This window comes from Marmota marmota, unplaced genomic scaffold, assembly GCF_001458135.2.
Source record: "Marmota marmota marmota unplaced genomic scaffold, marMar, whole genome shotgun sequence".
Taxonomy (NCBI): Eukaryota; Metazoa; Chordata; class Mammalia; order Rodentia; family Sciuridae; genus Marmota; species Marmota marmota.
The window spans coordinates 4,679,457-4,693,371 of record NW_026000171.1 but is presented as its reverse complement, the minus strand read 5'-3'; the positions used below and the strand labels follow the sequence as shown (position 1 = coordinate 4,693,371).

The 13,915-nt window shown below is 46.5% G+C and overlaps 1 protein-coding gene across 8 annotated transcripts in view; it reads right to left on the bottom strand.

The window, feature by feature from the left end:
• Cracr2a (calcium release activated channel regulator 2A) overlaps positions 1–13,915 on the bottom strand; it is a 106,482-nt gene that overhangs the window by 54,853 nt on the left and 37,714 nt on the right. For all 8 annotated transcript variants that reach the window (XM_015500750.2, XM_048787669.1, XM_048787668.1 and 5 more), the window contains exons 4-6: positions 10,109–10,220; positions 8,910–9,096; positions 7,880–8,026 (exon numbers count right to left, since the gene is read on the bottom strand). In XM_015500750.2, coding sequence (XP_015356236.1) covers positions 7,880–8,026; positions 8,910–9,096; positions 10,109–10,220 — 446 coding nt within the window. The remainder of the gene's footprint in view (positions 1–7,879; positions 8,027–8,909; positions 9,097–10,108; positions 10,221–13,915) is intronic.

Below are 13,915 nucleotides of genomic sequence, written 5' to 3'. Positions count from 1 at the left end.
GAGGCCTTCCCAGGTCTGAGAACCCTATAGAATAGAAGGGCCACCTGCTGTATATCATTCCAAGAAAAAATTAATTATTTCCTTCCTAAATAAATGGGGTAACCTTGATCTCAGAAGGAAGAGGTGGCTTTCTCTACACATTTCAGGAGCTTGAACCCAAGGCAGAGTTTCAGATGTGGCCTCTGGCCTTGGACGGCTGTAATTCTAATGTCATGTGTCTCTTTGGGGGTGGGCAGTTGTTTGATCAGTGTGGTTCCTGGTTTGTAAAGATTGGCAAGAGACAAATGCAAAGGCAGGGGGATCCATTCCTCTCCATTATAGATGGTGAGCTTCTAAAGCTCATATATCTCCAACACCCCAACACCCCCCGCCTTTTTTTCTTTTTTGCATGTGAAGGAGGGTAAAACAGTGAAGTGATCAAATCACCAAGGGCCAGAGCAGGGAGAACACCCAGGTCTTGACTCCAGGTCCCATGATTCCATGTTCCACAATTCCATCCATAGCATCCCAGTGTTTTCCTAAGCGTCCAAAGGTATAAAACTGACAACTCCATACATTTGCATTTAGGATTGTCAGTGTCCCAAATTCCATCTGGAATCTGTCAGTTGGAGAATGAGCCTGAACAGAGAAAGGCACGTGGCTGACCAAGTGCACTGCCTGGGATGAAGAGGGGCAAGATCATGCCAGCCACAGAACAGAGTGAGGACCCTGGGCTGTGGAACTCTCAAAGAGAAAGTGGAAGCAGATCTGCCTCAGCCAGCTTTGGGATGAGAATGGCAAATAGGGACTCGGCCTCACCACTGCCCCCTGCTGCCTTCTTCAGGAAGCTTCAGTCTATAGACAGTGAACAGAGAAATCCTGTTTTTAGGATTTTTGCGTTCCTCTGAAAGCAATCTATGACTCTGTATTGCTTATCTGTTTTTCTCTGTCCCTCTCTCTCTATCTCTCTCTCTCTCTCTCTCTCTCACACACACACACACACACACACACTACAGATGAATGAAAGGAAACCACAGAGTTTGTAGAAAATTCTGCAAAGGCTGTGAAGTTGCCAGTTGGATTTTCAAGATGGATGGTTTTTTCCTAATTAGATTCTGCTGTCTGATATAAACTAACTTTGCGGCTTTCTCCCATCCTATAAAGCAAACTGTTTTTCATTAGTCAGGTTTACAAATCATGCCCGTGGTGTGCACAGAGCACAAACAGCCCTCACCCTTCAATTTGTTCACAGGGCCTTGTTCACAGTGTACTTCTGCCTTGGATAATAATATGCCCATAAAATGCATGTGTTGGATTAAGTCATCACCTCATTGAGAGTCCTCATCAAGAACTCTTTATCTTTATCCTATAAACAGGACTAAAATGACAGATTGGAAGAGCACCCCAGGGTGTACCTTCTGCAGGCTGATACCTCTGGAAGAACAGGCCAGAGCAGTATGTCCTGAAGCATGGTCTGCAGCCTGTCTGATTAGAATCACCTTGGATGTCACTGTGATACTCATTCCTGGGCCTACTTCCTGACACATGCAGATTTAGACTCCCCAGGGAAGGGCCTCAGAATCAACCTTTTAAATAAAAGTGTCCTCAGGTAATTCCAAAGCAAGCTAATACACAAAAGCCACGCAGGTGAGGCCTTGCACAGGTCTGAGAACCCTACAGAATAAAAGGGCCATCTGCTGTATATACGATGCTTAATTGGCTGCTCTATCTGGAGGCAAGACCAAGGACATGGTGACATCCCTCCCTGCAAATATTCTAACATCCCCAGAGCTCCACACCACAGAATACCAATTCTTAGAGGCTGGGGTGCCAGCTATTTTAGTTCAGCTGCCTGTCAGACTGCAGGACATATTTCTTCCTTGTCTGTCACCCTCATGGAGCCTAGGGAAATAACTCTAGATAGAAAGTGCCTGGACAGTGGCTGAGAAGGGCTGCAATTTAAGGGTCTCTGAGCTTCCAAGAGACTGTCTGTGGCCTGATTCAGCTGGACCAGGTAAGACTGGGCAGATGAAGCACTGATTCCAAGGAGAGAACAGGAGTTATTGCCAAGTTCATTGAGGCCAAGCATGACCTTCCAATGACAGGAAACAGGCAGTCAGTGTGGTATCCCCAGGCCACTAAGCTACGGAAGATTGAGCCTGAGCAAGGCTGACAGTTCAGCCTGTGGCTGGCCTTTGATCTAGAAAGCACTTTCCTTCAGAGAGCTCAAAGCACTCCCCAGACACAGTGTAATTTATCCTTACCTCAATGTTTTAAAAATGCAGACTTTAAACTCCCACGGAAGAACAAGTAAATTGGGACCCCTTGGGGTGGGACCCCAGTATCCCTAAGTGATTCTGGCAAAGATCTGAAACTTTTGATGCTCCACATAGCAGCATTCTATGTACCCTAGAGATTTTAAGCTTTTTTTTTTTTTTCCAGAAAAGGTAAATGTAAATCATGCTTTCCATGACAAAGACCTTCCTAATTGTGATGGCTGGAAGTTCTTCCTTAAGTCTAAACTCCCCATAGCCATCATACTAAAATGTACAGTTCTCTGAATTTCTGCACTGGGAATTCAGTTGCAATAGCTGGAAAAGATCTTAGTCCCCAAGTTTAGTGGAGACACTAGTCTTCAGTCCCCAGTTTTGCATTAGACTTTGTTCTCTACCTTACCCCATGGGCCTGTAGCTACTTCCAAGTGGACACGCATCAGAGCCAAACACCATACCTGGATTCTGACACAAATCTGAGATTTCCACAACCACTGCCCTAAAAGACAAGGGTGTGGGAGATTAGATGTTCTCATACTTGTCTCCTCCTCTTATTTTCAATATGCAGTGAAAAATCTCCAGTAATAAGGTGAGGTGAGTTCTGGTTATTTCTGACCATGCGCCAGTCAGCACGCTCTGAGGTTGGGTCTCTGACACCTGCTGTCAGGAGCTTTCCTAAGCACATACAAGACCATCAGGAAGCCCATAAAAGCAGCACCACTTACAGTTAAGAGTAAAAACTCTGAAGGGGGAATGAGGCTGTCAGTCGCTGCTTACCCACTGAAAAGGGCAGATGCACTCCTGGGCCTTCACTCCTGGCTCCTTGGCACTTAAAGGCCTGAGAGCTGTTCTTCCCTGCTCTCCTGCCCTGGCTCCAGGCGTGTTAGCTATTCAGAGCAAGATGCGACCTTCCCCACCCACTCACTCTCAAACAGTCTTCAAGGTCTCAGAAACCAGATGTGTCATTAAAGCTTGACACCTTCAAGAACAAACAACCTAAAGGATGACACTGTTGAGGAGTCACGGAAGCAGCATGTCGCCAGGACACTTAACTTGTTACTCGAATGATTTGTGTTTTCAGCACTCCCCACCGATGTGTTCTCTAGCAGCTACAGCAACTCTTCTCACAGAGCAAAGATGTGGATGCAAGAAGCAGGGTCAATATGAGAGACAGAACTTTGGCACCAGGAGAATTAATGACTCCCTCTCCCTCAAGGCTGAAGTGCTGGCCCCAGAAAAGAAAAACACCTTTTGAAAAGCACTTAAACCCAATTAACAAAACTCTAGCCCACCCCTCCCACCCTTTCTACTTGGATAAAATTATCTCTCTCCTTTGTCCTTTGGCCAGCTTGACATTCTCTGAGTCAGTCTCTCCCTGCTTGAGCAAGAGGTCCCAATAAAGAGTTTGTTCCTGTTATATCTATGCCTTTATCTGGTTCTTTTAATGGAGAGCACAAGAATCTACTGGAGCCTTAACACAATTACCCCAACAGCTTCTCCATTCCTCCTGGGACCTGCGAGCGACTGTAAGGAGGAGTGGACTTTTTTACTCACTGAAGCAACACTGTACCCCTGAGGGTTATGGCCCAGCCTGGGGATCTGGGGTCAGGGAGTGTACCTCCTGCATACCTGGGGGAAGGCCAGACTTCCCAAGAAGTCAGTCTCATTTTCTCTGTGCCCCATGAGAAGAAAAAACAAAGTGTGTGGTTTGCAAAAAGAGAGGCAGCAGAGGCTCTAGTCGCCAAGTAATGTTTCCATGTGGGAACTTTCTGGTCAGCTTTGTGCAGAATTTGGTATAAGCTCTGCCTAGTTAGTGTGATCATGAACTCTTCAAGGGTAAGGACTCTGGGCTCTATCTGCCTACCTCAGAGCCTGGCACAGTGTAAGCGCTTATTAAATGCCAAGTACTGATAACATGTGAATCAGATTGCATTCCCCTCTGACTCCAGCCCTGGGAGGGACACACAGCAGCTATGACTTACACTCATTTCCATCATCTATGGCACCTTCCAGATGGAGTTAAATGTCAGACCTGTGCTGAAAAGCAAAGGTAAGCCTGTGGCAGAGCCTGCGAGACATTCTGACAGCTCACTGGGATGGCTGTTGCTGGGACTCCACTGGACTCCCATTCTGAATCAGGCCTTTCCCAGCACTTCCTCCCACTTCCTTCTCTAAAGCCTGGACTTGCCCCTCCCCCAAACCAGTCCAAACCATCAAACTCACTTTATAAAAGATGTCTCAGAATCACTTAACCTCACCCTGGGTTATCTGCAAAGAATCCTATTCAAATATTTTATACTCCATTGAGATGTCCTGGTTTCTTGATTGACTTGTTGTAACAGTGGTGGCCCTTTGGGAGTTGTCCTAGACAGGGTTGTCTCCCTTCCCTTTGCCTGGCATTCTAAATTATGAAGAAAAGTCACACTTGAGTGACATCTCTGTCAAATGTTAAACAATCTTTCTTCCAGATGTACAGAGCCCAGAACATCTGGGGCCTTCAGAGAACACCAGAATGGGCAACACTCCTCCTTATTCTTGAATTCTGCGCATTAACTAACACAAAACATATAAATTGATGCAATATTTAGCTTGCAGAAATGCAATATGTTTGTAAATAGTTCCAGGGGGCGAAGGTCTCTTGTAGTGTGGTCAGATTGGGGGAAGAAAGAGACACAAACCCTGGATGATCAGGACCCTGGGCAGCAGGAAGCTTGCTTGTCCTTTGTCCCCTGCTTTAACTTTGTTCCCTGATCCTCCTTTCCTTCCTTATAAAAGCCCTTGGTGACCCCTGAATTCCCTAAGAAGGGGCTCTGAGGCAATAGCTCCCCCATTGTTCAAGATGCTGGACCTTGAATAAAACTGATCTCCTTCCCACCAACACTCATCTCCAGAGTACTGGATTTCCAGCAGCGAGCAGCTGGACCTGGGTCTAGTACCATTCTGAGCTGCAGAAGTTATAGATCGTCTGGTACTTTAGAGATGGTCTGGTCTACCAGCAATGTGGGACAGACCTTATTTTTTTTTAATAGAATAAAAAAGACTCTAATATAAAAACCTCAGTGTCACATGTAATAAGGGTGAGTACAATTTCATAGAACTTTGGTTTCAGCTACACCTACATAGGAGTGTATGAGGATTGCAAAGTGAAATGTATCTCTTCTAGTGAGTCACCATCTCAAAGAGTCTGAAAAACACCAATCTCCTTCACCCATGTTGCCAAGAAGGAAATTAATGCACAGACAGGTAAAGCATGTTGCCTGAGGCCACCAAGCTGGTGGTTTAGGAAGAGCTCCAGGTCCTCCTCCTTCCTAGGTCAGTGCTCTGCTCACTACTACCTGCAATTCTTTGGTTCTGTGCCAGAGAATACCTCCAGAATAAGGCTGTCAGAGACCCCAGTGAGTCCCCAGTCTTGCCAGAGCAGGACTTGATCAGCTGACCTCAGGCAGGGGTAGCTGGCATGGAGGGACTGGAAGCTTTGGCTGAGATGGTTTTGTACACACAGCCAAAAGTGGCCTTGACTTTCATCTCAACAACTTTTAAAGCAATTACTAAATTAGGGCAAAAGCACTTACAGAGGCCACTTGAAGATGGATGTCAGGGCTAAGAGGCTCTCCAGCATGCCAGTGGCATTTGTCTCTATCTGCAGGAGAGCAGGCCAGCAGAGGAGGCCTGCGATGAGATTCTAGGCTGCGATCTGGGTAATCGCTCACCCATTCAGACTCAGTTGCTCTCTCTAGGTACACAAAGAGTACCCCCCTCTGGAAGGGCTGCCTGACTTTGCAGTGCCTCCTCCAGGTCAGAGGGAATGGGGTGAGGTGGGGTAGAAACTGATCCAGCTCCCTCACTTTATAGATTAGAAAACTGAGGCTCAGAGCGGCCAAGAGACTTGAGCAAGATCACAGAGCTAGCGGGTTGCTTTGCCATACCTGATTCAGATCTTCTGATTTCCAGCCCCCCCATATCTCAAATCTACACACAAAGCACCTGGATATTTTGTTACAATGCAGATTCAGTGTGGCTGGGGTGAAGCCCAACATTCTGTGCATCCCTAAGGTATTTCAAGTGATGCCCAATGCTGCTGGTCCATGTACCACACTTGGTGTAGCCAGCCTCGACACCATGTTGTCTAGAAGGATAAAAGCTCCTTTAAACTTCACCTCTGATTATATCAAGGCCCAAACTCCCTGCTTCAGGCAGACAAATCCTCTAATACCGACAAAGATACTAATTTAAGACAATAATTATTCTTTTGACATGCATCAATTACTGGTATGCAAGTGCTGTTCCAAATACTCACACATATGATCACATTTAATGCTTACAACTCTGACCATCCCTATCTGACAGATAAGGAAACTGAGATTCAGAGAGGTTAAGTAACTTGGCCTAAATTGCACAGCTAGTAAGTGGCAGAACCAAGATTCTCACTCAAGTCTGTCTGATACCATGGTTTAATGATGTAAAAGTTACATACAAGTGCCTCCCTCAGATCTTCCCTTCTCTGAGCCTTGGCCACCTCTCCCCAGGATTCTCTTAACAGTCCTCCAGCCACTGTGCATCCTTTAGCACTACAGGCCTCAACTCCCCCAGAATGTGGACTCTTTTCCCCCCAGATTTGTATCTATCCCAGTGAGCTATTTTGGGAGTTATGTGGGGAAGGCCCAGGATGAAAAGGAGCTGGGGCTCAGGGTGATAGGTAGATGGAAGCTTATGGTGATCTATTCTTTTTTGATCGGTTGTGCTTCCTTTAGGGCTATTTCAGCATAGACTCTAAAATCCCTCCACACAGGAGCAAACTTTGTAGGGAGGGATCTGCACAGTGGGCAGGTGGTCTGCAGATTCACATAGCTGTGGACTTGTTGGGGATAGATTCCTACAGAATACGAGCAGACCCTTGGAGCAGGACAGGGGTGTGAGGCAGAGGCATGGGGTGGTACTGTCCTGTTGGTATACATCCAACCTCTGCCCAAACCCAGCCCTGGGTTTCAGCTTCACCTTCAGGGTTTCAAACCACCCTTAGTTATACCACATTCAATCCCATGCTTCCCAAATGTGAGCTTACTGTGTTGAACGTCTACAGTGATTGAATAAACACAGTGCCCGTGATCACATGTCAGTTCTCATGATGGACCTCATGCCCCTGTCTCCTGTCTCCTGGAGAAGCCGTAGAGGCAGAGAGAGCAACGAGGACAGGGGAGAAGTCAGGAGAGGCAAATTCATTAGGCCACCATATAGATGTGCTGCCTCTACAGAGGGAGGGCCAATTCAGAGTCGGGAGGGGCCCAGAATGCCAGATAGGCCATCTGGCTCTATCACTTAGAAACTGCATTCTGGGGCATGTTACTTAACATTTCTGTGTCTCAAAGTCCTCATCTGTAAAATGTGGATACCAGTAGATGGTCCCTAGCTCAAAAGGGTTGTGAGATTCGGAGTGTATGGTTAGCACTAAGTAAATATGAGCAAGGGCTTAAAAGTAGATATGTGATAGAAGACACCCCTACTCCACCCAGACAGTGATAAGGAGGCATCACACAAGGTTCCATGGAAAACTGAAAGTGCTCTTTATGTTTCTGGTTTCTACACACAGGCACAGAGAGCACAGAGAGTGGTTGAGACTGGGTACCCACCTTTTTAGGGCGCATTCCAGTTCAATCTTCTCCTCATGGGCTTCTTGGAGTTGGGAGATGATTCTGGTTAGAAAATCTTCAAAGGTGGACAGCAGGTGAGGTTCGTCCTTCTTCAGCTGCAGCCAGAGTTGCTTCACGTCTTCTTCGCTGCAAGAGAAGGAAGGACGTTGAGGTGAGAGTGGAGAAATGAGTCTCTGCAGGAAACGCAGTGGTTCCCAGAAAGGAAGTGGACAGCTGGAGACGACATCACCATCATCATCATAAAAATGAGAGTAAGAGAGCTGCTCCAGAGGCTGAGGCAGGAAGATTGCAAGTTCAAAGCCACCCTCAGCAATTTAGCAAAGCTCCAAGCAACTAAGCGAGACCCTGCTCAAAATACAAAATATAAAGGGCTAGGGCTTGTGGCTCGGTGGTTAAGCACCCCTGAGTTCAATCTCTGGTACCAAAAATTCAAATAAAATAAAATAAAACAGTAAAAGAACTAGGGAGTAAAGTTGATACAATTACGCTATGTGCAAGTATGATCATATCACAATGCATTCCAGTTTTATATCCAACTATAGTGCACCAATTAAAAATAAATGAATGATAGTAGCTAACATTTATTGAGTGCACCGTAGACCTGGAGACCCAGGGTTGGCTCCATTGCAGGTAGGAATACTGGTGAGCTGACGTCAACAGGAAGCATTAGAGAAGAGTCAGAGTGAACCCTAAGGCCTGGCCTGGACCTCTGATGTGGGAGCACCCCTTGGAGGATGAGGCAGACCTAAGATTTGTGATGATAATGTTCAGCAGGAAGGGAAAAGTGGAGAGGGCAGGAGAGAAGGAGAATAGGAATATTTGCCAAATTTAAAAAAATATAATGTAGAGACAGATCTGACTGGCAAAGGGCAGGATGTAAGAAGCAGGGAGCCTCGCTGGTCAACCATGGGGACTGTCACTGCAGGCTTAGCAAATATGAATTATTATTGAGCAGATGAACAAATTCCTCCTAGGTTGGGCTCCATCCCAGGTTGCCATTCCCACTTACTCTTCCAAAACTTTTTGGGCTCCTAGTTTGTCCATCAACCTCTGGAACTGATCAGCTTCCTCATCTTGGTCCATGTTGCCCAAATCTTCATCCCCTCGGAACTGGTACACCTTCTCCTCTTGGAGCCGGGCCACCTGTTCACCTGTATCCTCCTGACCTGGATTATTCTGGCTGAAGAAGAAGTGACCTGGGGGTACAGGGCACAAGCATCTCAATTAGACAATCCTCACCCAGGAAGGGCTTGGCTTACTCTGTTGCCAGGAGTCATTTGAAGTTCATTTGAGAGAAACAAAAGGGAAAACCTCTGATAGCAAAGATCTGTGGGCATAATGCCCCAGACTTTGTGTCTTGTGTTTCCATAAGATTCTTCTTGATGCCAGACCCTGGGAAAGGCAGATGCCTGACAGGTGGGAGGACTCCTTTGTGGTTCTCAATCCTCTACAGTCTGGTTTAGAATACATTTATTTGCTGGTTTTTACTTTAAACAAAAATGTCTTTTAAAAACCTCTATTGCCCTCCAGCAGCCTGAAGACCCGTGGTCCAGAGCATCATTCCTGTCATCCTCCCTAGACCTGCTCCCCTTCACAGGTATGTGTTACTCTCCACACTCATACTGGATATAATAGAAATGTTGCTGGTTGGTTTTTCTGATCTGATAATATGTCTGGGTTCATTATCCTTTTTGTGGATCTCAATTCTCCTTCTTGCTGGTTATTTTGAGAAGGACTGGTCTACTCAAATGCTCTAGGAATTTCTCTGATGGCTGGTATCCCTCAACCCATCTGACTCAGCAACCCTCAAATTGAAATAATTCATATAGTAGTCCCATTTCTTTTCCTTTTCACTTTTTTTTTGTATATCAAGGCAGAAAAAGAGGGGCTGAGACTCTCATCACAGCTCCCTCTTTGTGCTAAGCCTTCTCCAGAGCTCCCCTCCATTCCCCTTGCCATTCTCAGTGGGAGGGGCCTGGGCAGGGACACTGGATGGGTAGTGGTGTAAGCAGTTGATGTGGGCATGTGAAAGAGGCCCCCAGTCATCTAGAGTCTGGCAGCCTTGAGCTCTGCACCCCTGAGATGAGGATAGGAAAGCCCGTACTGAATGTTCTGCAGACCTAGAGGGGAAAGAAATGCACTTTATGTAGCATTAGGCAGACTCACCTGGGGTGAGTCCTGGGACTCCTAGTACCTATCTAAACTTACTAAATCCAGTGGTGAACTCCTCCGGGGTCAGGAAGCCATTTCCATCAGCATCCAGGGCATCGAACACATCTTCCAGTTCCTCCAGGCTGAGGGGCAGCTCCTTGTGGAGCCTCTGAAAGCAATCCAGACCACACTGGTTAATGCTTTGACAGTCCTGGGGGCTGACCAGGGCTGCAGGGCCTTCTGCCTAAAGTGTCTAGAGTTTGACTGTCCTACAAGAGCCAGGAGACAGCTGCTGTGTCCAGACTGCTTTCCAGTCTTCCTCCTCCCATGCCAGGGAGAACAGCTGCCACAGGTATAAAGCTACCAAATTTTTGGTGATATAAAGCTACCAAATTTTTGGTGGTAGAGGGGGGCTACCAGGGATTGAACGCAGGGGCACTTGACCACTGAGCCACATCCCCAGCCCTATTTTGTATTTGTGTTTTATTTAGAGATAGGATCTCACTGAGTTGCTTAGTGCCTCACTGTTGCTGAGGCTGGCTTTGAACTTGCAATCTTACTGCCTCAGCCTCCTGAACCACTGGGATTACAGGCGTGCCTCACTGTGCCTGGCTCCAAACTCTTAATATCTGTACAGGACCAAATATCTGTAGGAAGACACTTCCATGACATGGTGATATAAAGCTAAATGAAATAAGGAAAGTAAAGTACAGGACACAGCACGTGGTCTGTGAGAGAAGGCACTCAATTAAAGTGGAGAGGGAGGGGAAAAAGGAGCAAAGGAGGGAGGAAGGGAGGGAGGGAGACCAAAGACACAGAGAGAGTGACCCTCCATGGCCTGGAGGCACCTGGTAAGTGAATGGCAGAGTTAGGTTCTCCATCCTGGTCTTTCCCTCTACACAAACCTCTTTGCCATGCTGCCTCCCCAGGGAGCAGGTGCAGGTCACTCACTCTCAGAGGCCTTCTATGTTGGAGGCCCCTCATGCCCCAGTGCCCCAGTACCACTTTTGTAAGTTTCTGGATGCACACTTTGGTTCTCAGCTCTGAGGGGATGCATAGCTCCTCTTCCCTTTGAGTGGCCCATGCTCATTACCCCTAGTGTGTGTTCCACTCTGCTCCCCATGGCTGACCCCTAATTCCTGATAAGGTAGTAACTACCAATGGCTTAAGGTATCAACCCCCAAGAGTATTTATACTTTAAAGGTGGGACAGAACAAGATGGTGTGAGGGGTCATAAAAAAAACACTGGACATGACCCCTGGGCTGAGTAGCCCTTGATGGCATGAGGAACAAGTGTCTGAGCTGTTGATGTTTCCTTCTGGCCTTCTGCCTGATGGGCAATGGCTCCAGGTCAAGGTTAATGTGCTTTATTGAAGCCAGTGTCCTCTCATGCCCTAATAATCTGTGTCCAAATGAGGACTCCCCAAGGAAGTTCATAACGTCTCAGCTGATCAACTACCCCTCAGCTGATCAACTACCCCTCTTCCTCCCAGTCACCCAAGGGGCAATTGCACAAAACTGCTCCCTTGAAAGTGACAGCTGAAGACAATGAATATAGAGCTTTATGGAAAGGAAGGTATATACTCACCCGAACAATAAAACAGAGCTGCAGGTGTGAAAGCCTGTAACATGGCTTGCAAGAACACTTGGCGAGATACTACAGCAATCTCCTAGCTGATAAGCCATGAAGTTTAATTTGACAGGTACACGCATTACGGGAGACTAAGATGCATTACAAAGTGGGGAGAGAGAATGATGTGAAACCCATTTTGAAAAACTGAATTAAATATGTATGGGTTTTTCAAAAAAGAAAAGAGAATGAGAGGATGTGCAAAGATACTAGAAACACATCTGCTCAGCATACAGCAGCATCTCTGGCTTAGCACAATCTATAAACCAGCTGTCTCAAAAACCTCAGCAAGGGAACATGGGGTGAAGATGGAGTCAATTTTGCAAGCAGGAAGTTTATGAGCTCTACTTGAAACAAAAGGTATCACTGGAGCTCCTGGCAAAGCCAGATTCCAGTCCTTTCCTTGGGATAAGCCTTCCTCCCTCCCCTTCTCAGCCTGGGATTGCTGGATCTGATGGAAAATAGGGGATCTCATGTTGTGCTGGACCTTGAAATATGCTGGAAAGAAAGCCCAGAGGTCTGTGGGACCTTCAAATGCCTTCCCCCCACACCCTGTCTCCTGCTAGCATGAACCAGGGAAGATCTTCCATACCTTATTTGGGCACATTCCTCAATCTAACAATACTTGGACCACAAATGCCCCAGATTATCTAATCCTAATCCCTCTTCTCTACATTGCAAATCTGAACAATAAAACAGAGCTGCAGGTGTGAAAGCCTGTAACATGGCTATTTTTTTTTTTTTTTGGTATTGGGGATTAAACCCAGGGGCAATGTACCATTGAGTCACATCCCCAGCTTTTAAAAAATTGTTTAGAGACAGGGTCTTGCTCAACTACCAAAACTGGCCTTGAACTTGCAATGCTCTTGCCTCAGATTCCAAGTTGTTGGGATATGAGGCATGCGCCACCTGGCCATATCACACCTGGCCAACTTCCTCTCTCTACTGTAGGTGAAGATGGGGAGAGCTATGCTCTGTCTTCCAAGTAATTCCTCCTCTTGGCCTGGCAATTAATGCTGACTGCTTCTTTAGCCTTTTTTGCAAGATGTACTACAGCAGTTTCTTTAACCTTTTTTTTGTTGGCTTTACTTGAAAAGTCTTTTAGTCTTAATAACCATAATTATCTCTTATTTATCTTTCTTCTCAGGGCCTGCAGAGCCATGTAAAATCAATTTATTCTGGTATGGTCCCCTGGGCACCTGGTGCTGTCTCCATTTTTAACGGAGATAAGTAGGGTGGAGGGGAACAAGATTATTTATTCCACTGCGCAATAGGCCCTGGAGGTACCGAGATCCTCTGAAAGTGGCAGTGGAGACCAGAGCTGGGATAAAGAACCGATTTCTCATTCAGGGCCTAAGGAAAAGTCTAATGGTTTTCTAATGTCTAAATTCTTACCTCTGTGTCTGCTCTACACCTTTCCACCTACCAACCCACCACCACCACCACCATCAAGTTCAAGGTCTCTCTTGCCAGTCCTACCAGGAACTAGTCTTCTGCTTCACTTATCACATTTTGCACATAGCAATGGGAAGAAGGTCTATTTGCCCTGGTCACACTGCCCACAGCCCCAGGGGCTCTTGAGGCCTCCCTGACTCCTTGAAACCCCAAACTCCTTGAAACTCCTTTTTCATTCTCAGCTCCTGTGTCATTTCCTCAGTAAGACCTTTGCAGACATACAGACTCCCTGAGCTGCATTTCCCTTGTTTACAGTCTTATCTCAGTTTGCATTTTGTATACCCACAGATACAATTAGCTAAATGTCCTCTCCTGTGGTATGCGGAGAACAGGGATCTTGTTCATTTTTACTCACTGTTGTGTCCCCAGGGTCTAGTCCAATGCTGACAAATGTGAAGTATTTGGGTATATGTTGAACAAATGAGTAAATAACTGCATGACTAAGAGCGATGGCAGGAGATCCTGGTATCTTCGTATCTTCAGGGCGTTGGTCTAGACCTGAATGTGCTCCAGATCCTGACTAGCCATGCTGCTGATTCTAAGCAAGGGCTTACAAAGTGAGACTTTCCAGGACCTGGCACGGAAAGTGAGCCTGCAACAGCAGTACTGAGGGCTCTGACTCCCGAGCCATGGCAAAATGATGGCTTTCCTCGTACTCCAGCCAGATCCCTGGACCTTCCTGGTCACCGGTCCAGGAACATGCCTCATGTGGCTTAAAGCACGAGGTTGCACAGCTTCAAACATGCTAAAGCAAAACTTCCATTAGAGAGAAAGCCAGA